Here is a 14,896-nt window from a genome sequence, read left to right on the forward strand (position 1 = left end):
TTTAAATTTCTTTCAATTTTGACAATACGTTCCATGTTGACATTCGAAACTTGCTACGTCGTATATTCTGTATCTCTTATATTAGTCTATTTAATTCAATTAAGAAAATTGGTTAACCTTGTACTAAAATAACAATGATCTTGTTTTGATTAAGTAATAGAAAATTTTGCTGGTTTTTTCTTTATTTAAAATTATAATATGATAGTTCTCTGTCCGTTGGAACATGCAAATGATATTGAATTCATAGACGAAGTTAAATAAGTCTATAAGAACTTCAGACGATAAATTTTCTTTATTCTTCTATAACCGACGAAGTTTTAACCAAATAAGTAAGTGAATAAATTATTTTATAGTTTAATTATTATCATTTATAATATCTATGTCATGTTTTTATTATCTGTGTAGTAAATAAAGCGACTTTAAAAAAAAAATAACTTTTATTTAACATAGCACATGGAGGCAGTGTAGATTACATCTTAAATCTCTTGGACAAATAAAATATATATCAATATACAAATATCTATGAACATTAATAACACTACGTAAGCTATTGTCATAATCATGTGTAAAAATCGGAATATAGGAACTTACAAATACAACGGTATCTATTTCCTAACTAAACGCAACGATTTTATTGGCATTCAATCAAATGCATTGTTACATTACTAAACGAAACTCTCGTTGTTTTTAAACTCGTATACAAGTATATTTTTGCTCTCCTGCGCCGGCACGCACACGAACCTGTTCTTATCACACTTCTCATTGACGTCTAACGTCACTGAATGTATATTGTTCGTCTTAAAATCTAGATTTAAAATCTGTAACTGTTTATTTTTCTCTGTTTCGAGTTCGTTCTCGTTGTGAATGTCGACGTTCACTGTATCCGCGCTCGTTACGTCTTTGTCACAGTTCACGCTATCTGCTTTAATGATTTCACCCAACCTGTCGTTTAATTCGTTCATCGCTGCTATGATTTTCATACTATTACGTCTTGTATTCTCAACGTTTATAATTTCACCGACTTTGACTTGTTGTACTTTTGTATCGAATATCTCTTTAACATCGTTAAGTTTTTTACTATCTCTATTGATAAAATGTTTCTGTGATGACGCCCTATTGCTGTATCTCCGCCAGAATGAGTCAGATGTGTTCTGACTGCTCGAAAAGCCAGTCGAGGTCGTTGTATTGAATGTATCCCGTCTTTGCATGTTCTCTTTCAGACTTCTGCTGCATGTCATCAGTTTATTAACCTTCAATAATTTAACGAAACCTTCCCTAAACTTTGAAGACATCAAGTTGTACAATATTGGATTTATGGCTGAATTCAGATACAACATAACTCTACAAAAATATAGAAGTATGTAATAGCCATCTATACCTAAAGACAGGATCGTCTCCGGTGGGAACACAATGATCCATAGCGTGAGAGCCTTAAAAGGAAGTAAACAAATGAAAAACGACAGAACAACAGTCCCTAACATTAGAATGACCTGTTTCCGGTATCGTAGGACGTTACCGGCGTTGTTAGCGTTCTTGCCCTGTTGGGATATGATGATGGGATTTTCCATAAGGTTTTTGGCGATGATGCTGTAGAGAACTAGGAGTACTCCGAGGGGGATGATGAAGAAGATTGCGATGATAAGAATGAAGAATAGAGCCGACCAGAATGTGTCAGCCTGTGTGAGGCAGACGGGGACTTCGGTGCCGTCGTGGTAACGCTCGTGGGTGAAGGTAGCTACTCCCAGGATGGGGCTGTAAAGAAGAAAGATTATTCTTTGAAATACATGGGTCTTTTCCTACCTTATAAAGCTTTATATATAAATTTTAACGTAACATATGTTTCAAATCCTATTTAATATGTTATTTACGAGATTTTGATTTATTTATGTGTGAATCGGTTGCTATTTGCTAAGCTTCTTTTATTTTAATATAACTATCTGTATATGTGATTTCGAAAACAACACGTGCATCTTATTTGAATACAAAGACCTAATAATGTGTGATAAATTGTATATTTAATCATTTTTTACAGCCTACCTTTATATATTTATGGTTTAATACCGCATAATCAGATACCGGATTCTTAAAAATAGACTCGTTAGTTCGTGATATTTATCGAAATTAAAGAAAATTTGAATCATTTCTGACCATGTCTGCAGCAAAACAAGACGATCGAGATGTAGCAAACACGTTGACAAGGATGCTGCGTAACAACTTTGGTTTCACTTAATTAAATTAGTATTCAGTTTAAAGCATAATGTACCTAAGATTATTTAACAGAAATATACATATATTTTATATATCTCGACCGTCGAAACAATTAAAGATACCTCGTGTTTTTTATTCATAGCGATTTTGTACAAAAATCCCTTACAAATTTTGCGAAACAATGAACCGAATCTAAGTGGTGGCAATAAATAGCTGAAAACAATAACGTTTACTAACAATAACCTATAAATTTAAACCTGCGCATAATTTTAACTCCCGAACAATGCGACATGTGTTGACTTTTGGCTTGAATCGTATATTTTTGGACCACACAGAAATAAAAAATAACGTTCCTGAATTCGTAAAATTTCGCTTTAATTAATTGATCATTTAAATATATATGAATTGTAAGTAAAAATAAGAAATATAAAGTTGTGGGAGGTGTTGTAATAGTTTTTTCGTAACTAGAAAATGATATTTCTTTGGAAAATTTCTACATAATATATATATTTTTAATGCTCGTCAGCAAAAACATTTTTTTTGGTATAAACTTGCATTCATGATCATTTTTATTTATCTCTAATATCATACTAACATGCATAACTATATAGTTACGTGAAACTAGTGTTATTCGGATTTACTACGCGGAGTAAATCCGAATAACACTAGTTTCATTTAAATAAATACTCGTGAAAATCTTAGATCTCATTATATAGTTACGTCTATTAAGTCATACAAAATTATAATTTGATATTTATATCTGTAATTCATTCAAGTTAATTTTATAAATACTGTTATCAAAATTAATGAAAAACTATTATATATATATATATATATATATATATATATATGTGATTAACTAAATAATATAATTCGGTTCTTTTATAAATCATTCTTACCTGACCTTTAAAGACGTACTGAAAAGGAATTCACGGAACATTGACAAATATTTCTCTAAACCATTTATATTCAGTTTATTTCTTGATAATACAAGTAATTACAAAACGGATACATAAATCATTCAGTTATTCTAAAAACAATTTTTTCAACAATTATTGTAAAGCTTAGTATAATAAATAAGCTGATTTATTGTAATTATAAATACAACAACATTATAAATATATTATATATCATAAAAATCATGAACACATCAACACAGAAATTCACAATGCTCAATTCCCAAAAGCGACTCCTATTTTAATGACTTCACCTCACTTATCATATAAATCAGTCTAAATAAAACTACGTACGTATCTCATTTGAAACGAATACAAATATTAATAAAGTTCTATGACGAAACTTCGCAAAGTAAATTTTCTATACAAATGTATTTCAAACGAAACTTTCAGGTGAGTCACACACACTCCTGGACTTGTCGAAGCCGACCACGCAGTCGACTTTTATCTTTCGGTAGGACACAAACTTCTTATTCGGGTCATCCAGGCTCTTCGCCTTTGCGCTGTTTATTAGGACACTTCGCCTCAGCGATCCGTGGCTCCGATTAGGCTCTAATTCAATATCTGATATATCTTTACTTATAGTGGAATGTCTAATAAATTTCGTCGTATCGCCGCCGCTTCCATTGTTTTTGTTGACGCCCAAAGCGTCTGATATTTCGAGCATACTCCCTTCACTCCTCATTCTATTGATTGCTTTAGTTTTTGGACTCGAGCACACCGGAGCTGATTGCTGTCTTATAAATCGTTTGCTCGTCAGCATCTTTACAAAGAATCCATTGGATTTGTTTGAGTCTTCGTCTTTGGTAGTTGTATTTACGTGTACGTCGCTCTTGTCTAAGCTACTTCTATGTGTAAATAATTTCTTTAAACTATTCGTCGTCCTCGTGAGACTGCTGCTAGTTGTCGATCCATTTGTAACAGTCCTCTGGACGCGCCTGTTCTGTGTACTATCTGAGTTTTGTTTGTAGCAAATGCATATCTTACAAAATCCGATACGAAATTTGGATGACATTAGGTTATATAATATTGGATTTATAGCCGAGTTAATGTACAGCATTATTCTAGAAAAATATAGAATGTTGTACCATTTCTCTGGACTGACAGTTTCTGATAGTTCTGATGGTGTAACGATTATCCAGAAAGCCAGTACTCTATAAGGCATGAGACACAGAAAGAAGCACAGAACTACGGTGCCAAGCATCAGGATGACCTGTTTCCTAGCTCTCACATTATACGGATCCACAGTTTTATTTAATACAACTTTAGATGCAGCTGTTATTAAGTTTTTAGCGATAACAGTGTAGAGAACGACCAGGATAAACAGAGGTAGCAGATATAAGAAGACGATGACGGTCATGAAGAACGTTATCTGCCAGAAGGTGGCGGCTTGAGTCAGACATTGTTGGAAGGTCCCATCTTGTCCCGTTACCGTTTGAACCTCCGCTATCGCCAGGATTGGACTGAAACAGAAGAGAACTTAAACTACTAGACTATTCTATAGCATAAAGAATCATTTATATACTAATACAATCTATTCACATAAACATAGAGTAAAAGTTAAATCACTGTGTTAAAAAAAAAAAAACAAACGAATTCCTCTACAACCAAAACAGATATATTACGGAGAATATATTAATGTAAATAAATATGTTTAACCGAAAATTAAATCAAAATTAACAAGAAGAACCTAACATTTGTAAGTCACATGTGTGTGCAGAAAATAACAAAAAAAAAATAATAAAAAAAATATATAATAGATTTAAATGTGCAAAGCTGTAACATTTAAAGCTCTCCGTACATTAAAGCAATTTATATATTGGTATGTACGAACCTTGTTTCAAAAAGGGTTCTGTTAATATCAAAAGCCGATAACGATATTCGTAACCGATCCAGGTTAACACTTTATCCGAGTCAGTTTAACGGAAAAGTGTTTCACTTCCTTTGTTTTGGTGAAAAAAGCATCATAAAACAAATATTCATTCTTATTTTGAGACAAGCATTATACTCGTTTGTAAGTGTACTTTATAATGAACGAATCATACATTCATTCGCCGTAAATTCGTTAAAATAAAAATGTTTACGATCATACACTGAACGTTCGAAATCCAATTTTTATTGACATTATTTTTATAAGGAAACAAAATATCGTTCAAAATCAAGAAATGACGTCATAAAGTAAATCCAAGTCAATTATTTAATATAATGTTTGTCATTTTAATCTCTCACAAAGATCGTGATCGAGTCATTCATTCGTATCAGGATTATAATAATTCATTCGCATTCATAATTTAAATGTAACAACTCATTCATTCGTTCGCACACTAGGAGCATTGAACACAATAACACGGTGCTCGTCTTCTAGTATCTATTGTATAAGCGGAACTAATATATCGGACAGTTATAAATGTACGCAGAGCACTGCTTATGCAAATGTTACGTGCCATTTGGGTACATACTTTATATAAATTTATATATTTATCAAAGAATATACATAATTGTATTATATTATTTGGAACGACTCACATAACATAAGGCAGTTTGTTTTGGTCGTTCTGTTAAAAACAAATTATTTTACAATATTATTTTTCTATTTTCTTTTCATGTAATATCACTTATTCCTTTGTAATTGATAGTACTTGATTAAAGTTTTTTTTTTATATATGTTAAATCATTTTCTAATTTTTTCTGCTGTTATTCCTTCTTTTTGAGATTAATAATGAAAGTTAAACCAAGTATATAATAAAGTACTAACTGTTACGTATCATAGATAATAATTAATACAGTTCTTTAACATATTTTGCAATAAAAGATCTGTGTTTGAGATACTCTGTGTGCAAAGTCGAAGCTATGAGACAATAAGTACGCTGACATCGGACGTTTGGTAGCTTTTATTGAAAATCCTGTCCGTATAAATATATGGCGTTTTAAATAATAAATACAATTAGTTTATTTAAACTATTTAGATACAATACACAACGTATATATTATATGTTAATGTACTCATATAATTTTATTAATACGAAATAAGAATTGGAGAATAAGATCATTTTTTTTAAAGTAACCAGAATGTCAAAGAAAAAGTTTTATGCGCCTAAGAAATATAAAATATAACATACAATGTCCGAATTTTTATTCCGAGATTACAGAAAATACTGCAGGATGAATTGCTTATTGTTTGTTGATGGAAAAATATTATTGTTTGCGTTAGAAAATTACTTTGAATTCGGAAACAGAAATGTCTTGCAATGAAGACTTTTAATGTTTGTTTTAATTTTGATTTTGCCTTGATACTTAATGTAGGGCTTTATGTTGATGGAATTATGGAGGTTTGTCACTGGAATCATGTATATATATATATATATATGATTGTAGAACAATACTATATTATTTAGGGTATTTAAAAGTTATCTAAATGGACCTTTGATAGCTTCAATTGTAAGTTGCATTAATAAAATATAATGTCACTGTTTACTTCAAACTCTTGAATAAAATTAATATATATGACTAACAGTTCGTCATAATAAAGACAATTTGAAAGGTTTCGGTCATTTGAAATATAAATCTTGCAGCCGTGAATGCTCGCCATAACTTCCATCGTCACTACATACGCTGCTTTTCCAGTTTTTCATTACGAATATTTTCATGTTAAAGTATTACCGTTCATAAATAAGAAACGTTCAGCTAAAAAGAGTTTTGTGTCACTATGGCAACTTGTACTAAGTGTACAAATCTTTATCATGACTGTGTCATCTATGTTATTAAAAGAGACCTAATTTTTTATAAATAAATATTAGTAAATTATAGTATTAAGGCAGGCATATGAAAGATAATATTAAACTATCTGTTTAAATTTCAACGAAGCTTACGAGTACTAAGGGTAGAACTAGGGTCAACGGTATTTTTATTTAGAAAAAACGCAAATATCATTAATTCAGAAACAATTGATATCAAGTGAAAGGATACCTTTCGTTTTTTGTAGTATTCATATTCAAATGTATAACTATTTTACGAATATCGAATGAAAGTTACGAGAAGACGAATAGTACCATCGTTAGAACTCTGTCTAAAATTTTAAATGTACTTTGACCGTTTGTTAGAAGGTAGGTTAAACTCGTAGTAAAGTTTAGTTCAGTCCTTCTTACTTCCTGTTTGGTTTGTTAGAATTGAACACTTGATTAAAGGCTTGTTTTAAATAATCTTTTTATGACTGAAATTATTGGTCTTTAAGCAGAACAGTTCAATGTATTTATAAATCTAGTTTCGATACTTATTTTAATACTGTTTTAAATTTAAAAAAGTTAAGAAATATTTTGTATATTTATGTAATTTGTTATATAACGATGTTTAAGGCTTTCGCGAGTATTTTTATTATTTTAAACTACATACTCCCTAAAAGATTTTTTTATTTCGTCTGACCGTGATCACGGTTGCTGCAAACCGAAACGGGAGTAAGCTGCTTAAAATAATGAAAAACGATACAGAAAATCAGAAAATATTAGTTTTATTTTAACCTGTTATATTTTTAGTAAACGCTCTTTAAGCGCAACAACATGGCAAGCGACCGACACGTTGAGTAACTTTTAATTGGCAGTTTTTGTTACGGTTAGTTTAGAAGTTTCCTTCGCTGGGAAAGCGTTTATTATTTTGAAACGCAAAATTTATACAAAACAGCAAACAATAAAATTGGTTAATGAAAAACGGTTCATAAGTAATGTGCAGCAAATCAATTATTTTATTTATTTATTCCTCAATCCATCCATCCACCCATTAATCCATTCACTCATTCATTTCTTCATTCGTTCATTCGTTCTTTCACTCATTTATTAATTTATATATTTTTTTTACCAAATATATATATATATATATATATATATATATATTTGCTATACTTGCTCAAAAATCTCATTCTAAATATCGTATTAGAATAAATAGTTATTTTCGGAAATTAAAAAAAAAAATTACAGTCTGACTTAATTTCTGTTAAAATACATATTTTTCCTATACCATGATTATGTACTTAATAAATCTGGCATGGAGTTTTATAAGAATAAAATAATTTAAGCCAAATTACTCTCCTCGTGAACCGAAGCCGTTTGCTTTGCGACGTCTAATTGGCTTACTCTTTTCAAGGCCGAACGGCTTTGGACTTGAAAATGGGACAAAACAATGTATAGAATAATTAATTCAGCCAAAATGGCTGTGACGGGATATTTAAGAATGTAAAAAACAGAGTCCACGAGATGATATCATTACGACGGTATTACCTTAATAAGCCATTATAAATTGCTCTCTCTTGTATACTTATTTGACTCGATATTAAAATTTTTATAGTATATGTAATTTAATATTTGATATATAGTATTGCTAAAGCGTCATTATAAGGTACAAATGAATGTCAATAAATACTTGTCTTTAAGAGCATAAGCCAAGCCTTCGATCCAGATTATAATAAATCTTTCGGTTGCATTAATATAGTTTAAAATAATATTTTCATAAAGAGCATGTATTTTTTTGTATATTGGAAGGTAGTTATTCTTTTTGGAAAAGATATGGTTTTAATATATATATTTTTTTCAGTTATGAGGAAGATAAGAGAATGAATAAGAGCGTAGATTAAAATGTTGTGTGAACAATCTCTGGAACAGAGACGGTGACGGTTTTGGGGTGAATTGCATTTTGTCAAACACAATTTCTCTATCACAGATTTAAAAAAAAAATGTTCAAAATTGTAGATTTTCAGCAAAATTTAATTTAATTTTTTTTTAATGTTAAACTTGATTTTTGTTTCACCTTACTTCTATAAGTTATGTTGCCAATTAAAAAAAATTGTTATACTCATATAGACCATACCTAGTAAATAAAGCGGCGAAGAACCAGGCTAATGCGCATATGAGGGTAGCCCTCGTTTTTGTGCACACGTAGCCCGCACGGAGAGGTTCACAAATCGCGTAGTATCTCTCGAAGCTGATGGCTAGAATCGTGAGCACTGAAGCGTGGGCAACTGTAAGTTCCACGAATGGTACTGCAAGACCTGGAAAGACGAGCTCTGATTAGGTTGGTCATAAAGTTCTGTCATTAAGAAATAATCTTTTGACTCGAACTAATAAAACGAAGTCATATTAAGATAAATATAGTCATTTCTTCATTGAAATAATCATGAAAGTTGTCAAGTTGATACTATAATAATTTTCCAAAATTAAAAATTTTATGTCGAAAATAATTTCTGTCAAAAAGATTTCTTTTCGGTAGTTAAATTTATTCTATAAGCCATTACCTACTGGTAAAGATAACCAGATACCAGTGGTAAATGTAATATTTTTTTCTTTTCTTATACATATAGAGATCACTATAACAATTGAGTTAATAATTCTTATTCTCTTTTACCCAATAATTATCGAAGAAGTATATCGCTTTAAATTAAATAAAGATTTCCCTCTATGTAAGATTGTATTCTCTTCAGAATAATCATGAATCATCATCATAGCCAGCCTATTGGTGCCTATTGTTGAGAGCAAGGGCATCTTCTCAGATGGAGAAGGTTAGAGCATTAATCATCACGCTTGCTCAAGGCGGATTGGCGATGTCAGACTTATAATTTGTAATTAGAAGTCCAGGTTTCCTTACGTTATTTTCCTTCGCCACCTGTCTATTCTTAGAAAGTATATATGACTCGGAAACATCACATTGGTACTTGGCAGGCTTCGAACCCGACCCTCATTCACGAAAAACGGGCCTTTAGTCCCCACAAATTTTAAATAATCTTAAATATAATAAATTAAATATCCAATTTTAATTATAACGAATAATAGTTTACGTTTGGTTTTCAGATCAAAAGAATAAACAACTTCAACTAAGACAATGACGCTGGTAGCCAATACTCTCCTTTACAAAGTACCCATTTGTACAAGAAGAATATTGTAAGGAGAAATTTAAACTACATCTGAGATACCCATAAATCTAGACCGTACCCGAAAAACAAGACAATGGACAATTTATTTTATTTTCTCACGTGTTTCGGCGTTGTAGATTTTTTTATATATATATATATAAAAAATATTTAAATAGGATGAATAAAAATCTATTTTTTTTTAAATTAATCTAACGTTTATTTTATTACTTTTTAATTTATAACGAACGCTATGTTGTCTATGATATTTTATATAGATTCATAATAATATTACTTTGGCTGTATTTTTATAATTGTTGTTGCATTGAATTATAAAAAAATATTATTAACAAATATATATTTATAGCGTTAAAGAGGTTCCTTTGTATCTCATTTTTCATAGACAGTCTATTATTAGTCCAACGAGGAAAAGTACTCGTCCCTTGTTAGTGCTCAGATTTTTGCGTACTTTGATATAATTTACGATCGTTTATTTTTGGAGTCTGTATGTATTATACGAAATTTAAAAGAATCTATAGATTTACACTTTCACATATCAACAAGGTAAAGAAATAATTATCAATATCAATTGCGTATATTATTTTAACGTTCCATTAAAGAAGGAGGAAAAAAATATGCAAATAGAGTTCCTCTAAAATTTTCCTTTCTTAAAAACTTTAGAGTAAAATTATAATGTATATAACTTCTAAGATTAATGGGTGGTATAGAAAATCACGTTAAAAATGATATTTAACGTGTTTATATAAAGCGAATCCAGGTAGAGGATATTTTTTCGAGGCCGGAGACAAAGTTCAATGGAACTTTGAAACTGGAACGTTCTTCCTTTCAACGTAAACATTAATCCAGCTGTTATAAAATTTATGAACCAGTGATCCCTTTAAGGCCATCAGGGGTCTGTTGGTCCCCGAATAGAGTGTCGCACTCAAAACTACTTGTCTTCACTCATATATATATTTAACAAAACAAGGTAATTCTAAGACGTCAATACCCTATTTACAAAATGGCGGACACAAATTGTTTTACTTCAACAGTTTTTTCGATGTATTTAATTGTTGTGTTTATATTTATGTCTATTTTAGATAAGTGGAATTGAACTTTGTTAAATTTATATATTTTTTTGTTTTGAAAAATAGAAGTTTTATTTTAAATTTTGCTGATATGAAAATGTTTTGTTAAATATTTGACCTCCTAGTAGTACTTCGTATTTGCAATTCGATATATTTACATTGCTTTGTGCTAGTTTTGTCAATTGCACTTAAGCTGCACACGTCTTGGTTACATTGGCTGTATTTAAACCAATGTATTAAATTTTCTATGTTCAATCTAAGCTCAAAATATAATAAATCATAATGTACACTCTTTACAGTAAACATTACTTTATTAGAGGGTTAATACTCAAAGATAAGAATAAAACAGAAAAATATTTTTTTTATTCTACTATACCATAGATTTAAAAAAAAATCACCCTCATAATATATCTAAAACTAGAAAAATTAATTACAAATACATAAATATAGACAGATGTATCGTTTCTCTCACTAAAGTATTCGGCAAATGAGTGAACCGCTTTCAATCCACTTCGGACGCTTTCAGCGAAGGTATTAAATTTCCGCGACCAAATTGTTTTGGCAAGTCTCCTTAGTGGCATAGCATATTTATATAATAAAAACAGATGTTTTTGGTAAGAGTAAAATTTGCAATTTTTTTCAAATTCTTCTATGATCTTTGTAGATTTCCTTAGATTTCCTTTCGAAATATGCAGATAAGAAAATTGACAGAGATCAGTCGATTACGATAAAAAAAAAAAACTATTTAAGAGTAAATTTTATCTGGACATAATGAATGTGCAGTTATGGCAATACAGTTAATATGGATTGTGGTTGTGGTCTGAGATACCAACTTTTCCCGGAAGATTGTTGATAAGTTATAGCTGCTTATCATTTAGAAAGTTAGTTTTGGAAATAAATTGGCCCTACATAAGACACACTTACTTCCCACAGTGCCTAATATTATTTAAAACGATCGCTATCTGATTTTCGGCAGCACTTACTTTATATTTTTTTTATGTCTACCACATTCCTTCATTCCTAATTCTTATTGATAATGATTAATAATTACAAATTGACAAGAAAAATCGTTGCATTACTTTTTTTTTTCATTCCAATAATTCTGACAGACAAATCACAGTCCAACACTCTAGCGAAACGTCAATGACGTTAATTTTATTTTATTTTAACAAAATTTCCATAACAATTGACTGTTACCTATATAATGATTTGCTGTAAATATAAAGAAATCAAAAAAATCCATATTTTTAAATTTTAACCGGGTTTGCATATGTTATTTAGTTATAGTTAACTATCAGTTTAGATTTAATTGCAATGCACTGCATATTTTTCAGTCATATAAAATACACACATAACAATTAAATAAACCTATTTTTTGTGAGTCAAAAACTAGTAACTGGTATCTTTGTAATTCCCATAAAAGACTTTTTAAAATGTTCCTTTCATCAAAGTTGGCAGACTCCTAATAAAGAGCTCGTAAAAGGTCCCTCTTAAATTACTTCTGTGAAGTGAATTTTACATTTTTACTGCATGTTGTAGTTAAAATCGTTTATTGTTTAATTGGGTTGAATTCAAAAATCTTAAATACATTTGCCAGATAGGAACTGAACCCTAAGTATATGGAAATAGAATTTAAAATTATACCGTGAAGTTTTTTATGTTCGTAATCATTTATGATGGGCGGATGAATATAAAAAATATTTATTTATATATTTTCAGTTTTTATTTCTTTGATATTTTATTTTTTTAAGAAATAATTTGTTAGGCCAAAGGAAGTGAAATAATGATAATACCATGATCCAAATTAAACAGCCAAAACAAATTATTATTGGTTAACAAGTAGGGACTATTTGGTGATGTAATTAGTACAAAATGAATATTTCATAGTCTACTTTTTATTTTTAATTCATTAAAAACAAATATTTTGTTAAGCTTTTATTATATATATATTTATACATGTATATATAATTATTATTTTTAAATATTTAAATGAGCACTGCCATTAAAAAAAAAACCTTGTTTCAATTTAAATATTAATTTTAAAATTAAAATTAAATTTTAAATTTTAAATTGAGCAAATAGAAAACAGTGGTGTTTCATACTGAGATAGAGTTTACATAGTTAATTACTTGATTTAAGAATAAATAATAAATTAGTGTCATTTTATATAAAAAAAAAAGACTTTTTGGATATTTGAAATGAATAAACGAGAATATTGTTTCGACGAAATCTTAATCGTTTATAGTTTTATTAAACAACCTAATAGTTATAAATAGTACTTACAATGATTTTCATGGAAAAAGCATGATATCTTACAAATTGGCATTTGAATAAAATGTATCTTCGTCTTCAAGGGATAAAAAGTTCATTGATCCGTCAACTATATATTTTATTGTGATGTTGTAAATTAACACATTTGGAAACAATCCATGGTTTACTTTATTTTGTATTCCGTAAGCGTGAATATAAAGTCACGGTCACACTCTGCCAGTTTAAACACAGCTTTATGGAATCCAAATTGCGTGTAGAGCGTACAACGAAAAGAAATGTTTTTGACTTTTTATGAATCACTAAATCATGTAAGATGTTTTCTATCCATCCAGATGAAATTTCTCACATAGATGGATTAAAGTTCGAAGCGTGAAAGAAAAATGTTGTCGTCCCGTGGGATTAACTTGTCTTTAGTTATCAAATTAAATACGTCGATAGCCTCGGAAAAGGACTATATTGTTAGATTATATATTTATATCACTTACACAATTCCTTTCCAAGCACCCACGTCTCCGGTTTCGAGTTGACCTCCACAAGCACGGTTGGCGTACAGACTAACAACACCATTAGATCGGCAATGCTTAAATTCACCAAGAAAATGTTCGTAGAGTTCCTCATATCCTTCGTCTTCAGTATCACTATCGGCACCATAACGTTACCTATCACACCCAAACACATTATAACTATGCAGAAAGTCATGGAGGTCGCCTTTATGTAATACGGTATTTCAGCGTATTCAGTAAAATTGCCGTCAAATGAGGTATTGCTGATCGAACCATTGTAGGTGCTGTTCTCGTACCTCTCGAACAGGTTCTCGGAGTCGCGCGTGTGTGTCGCATTTTTGTATGTGTGTGTGTTGTATTGGATTGTGTGATTTGATGTGTGGGTGAAGTTTGCGATTGAAATCATGTGCGGTTGGGCATCTGTTTTACATTGTACTTTGTCACTTAGTTTTTGAGATGCAGGCTGTCGTTTGATCTGTAACAACATAAATAGATATTAACGTACAATTAGAAGTTGCTTCTTATTGGTATTTGACATACTATATTTATGTTTCAGTTGTAGTAAAATCTATACAAAATAAAAAAAAAATCCCTCATAAATTCAAATTCGAAATAAGCCTTCAAGTTATGAGAGAGAACTAAAACAATGCAATAAACAGTGGAATTGTGAACTTTCCTCTTGTTCATTGGTTTAATACAAACCAAAAAAATTAATATCAGAATAATCTGAGTTCTTTGTAAAAGCACTGTTTCGAGGCTACTTGTAATTCGTGACACTGACTTTCTGTCCGATTAGTAAAGAGTCACTTCAAACATACCACCGCAGACAAAATTCTATTTGCAATACAGCAGTTTTAGTTACAACATTCTTTGACTTTTAATATAAAGTAAATATTTTTATATATAAATAATAAATATTTACATTACACGCATTATGTGTCAACCATCCGACACACTCCAGAGATTCGTGCACAATAAACA

The 14,896-nt window shown here is 30.2% G+C and overlaps 1 protein-coding gene across 2 annotated transcripts in view; it reads right to left on the reverse strand.

Annotated features, from left to right (window-relative positions):
* Positions 1–437: 437 nt before the first annotated feature.
* The window catches only part of LOC116774855 (thyrotropin-releasing hormone receptor-like), a 39,240-nt gene continuing 24,781 nt past the window's right edge, over positions 438–14,896 (reverse strand). Inside the window, exons 3-5 of one of the 2 annotated variants that reach the window (XM_061524099.1) lie at positions 13,898–14,390; positions 9,018–9,198; positions 438–1,752 (exon numbers count right to left, since the gene is read on the reverse strand). In XM_061524099.1, coding sequence (XP_061380083.1) covers positions 666–1,752; positions 9,018–9,198; positions 13,898–14,321 — 1,692 coding nt within the window. In that variant the 5' untranslated portion in view covers positions 14,322–14,390 and the 3' untranslated portion in view covers positions 438–665. Of the gene's footprint in view, positions 1,753–3,166; positions 4,628–9,017; positions 9,199–13,897; positions 14,391–14,896 lie in introns of those variants that run through there. The other variant, XM_061524098.1, reaches the window with a different exon arrangement.

The sequence above is a fragment of the Danaus plexippus genome, chromosome 23 (genome assembly GCF_018135715.1).
Source record: "Danaus plexippus chromosome 23, MEX_DaPlex, whole genome shotgun sequence".
Taxonomy (NCBI): domain Eukaryota; kingdom Metazoa; phylum Arthropoda; class Insecta; order Lepidoptera; family Nymphalidae; genus Danaus; species Danaus plexippus.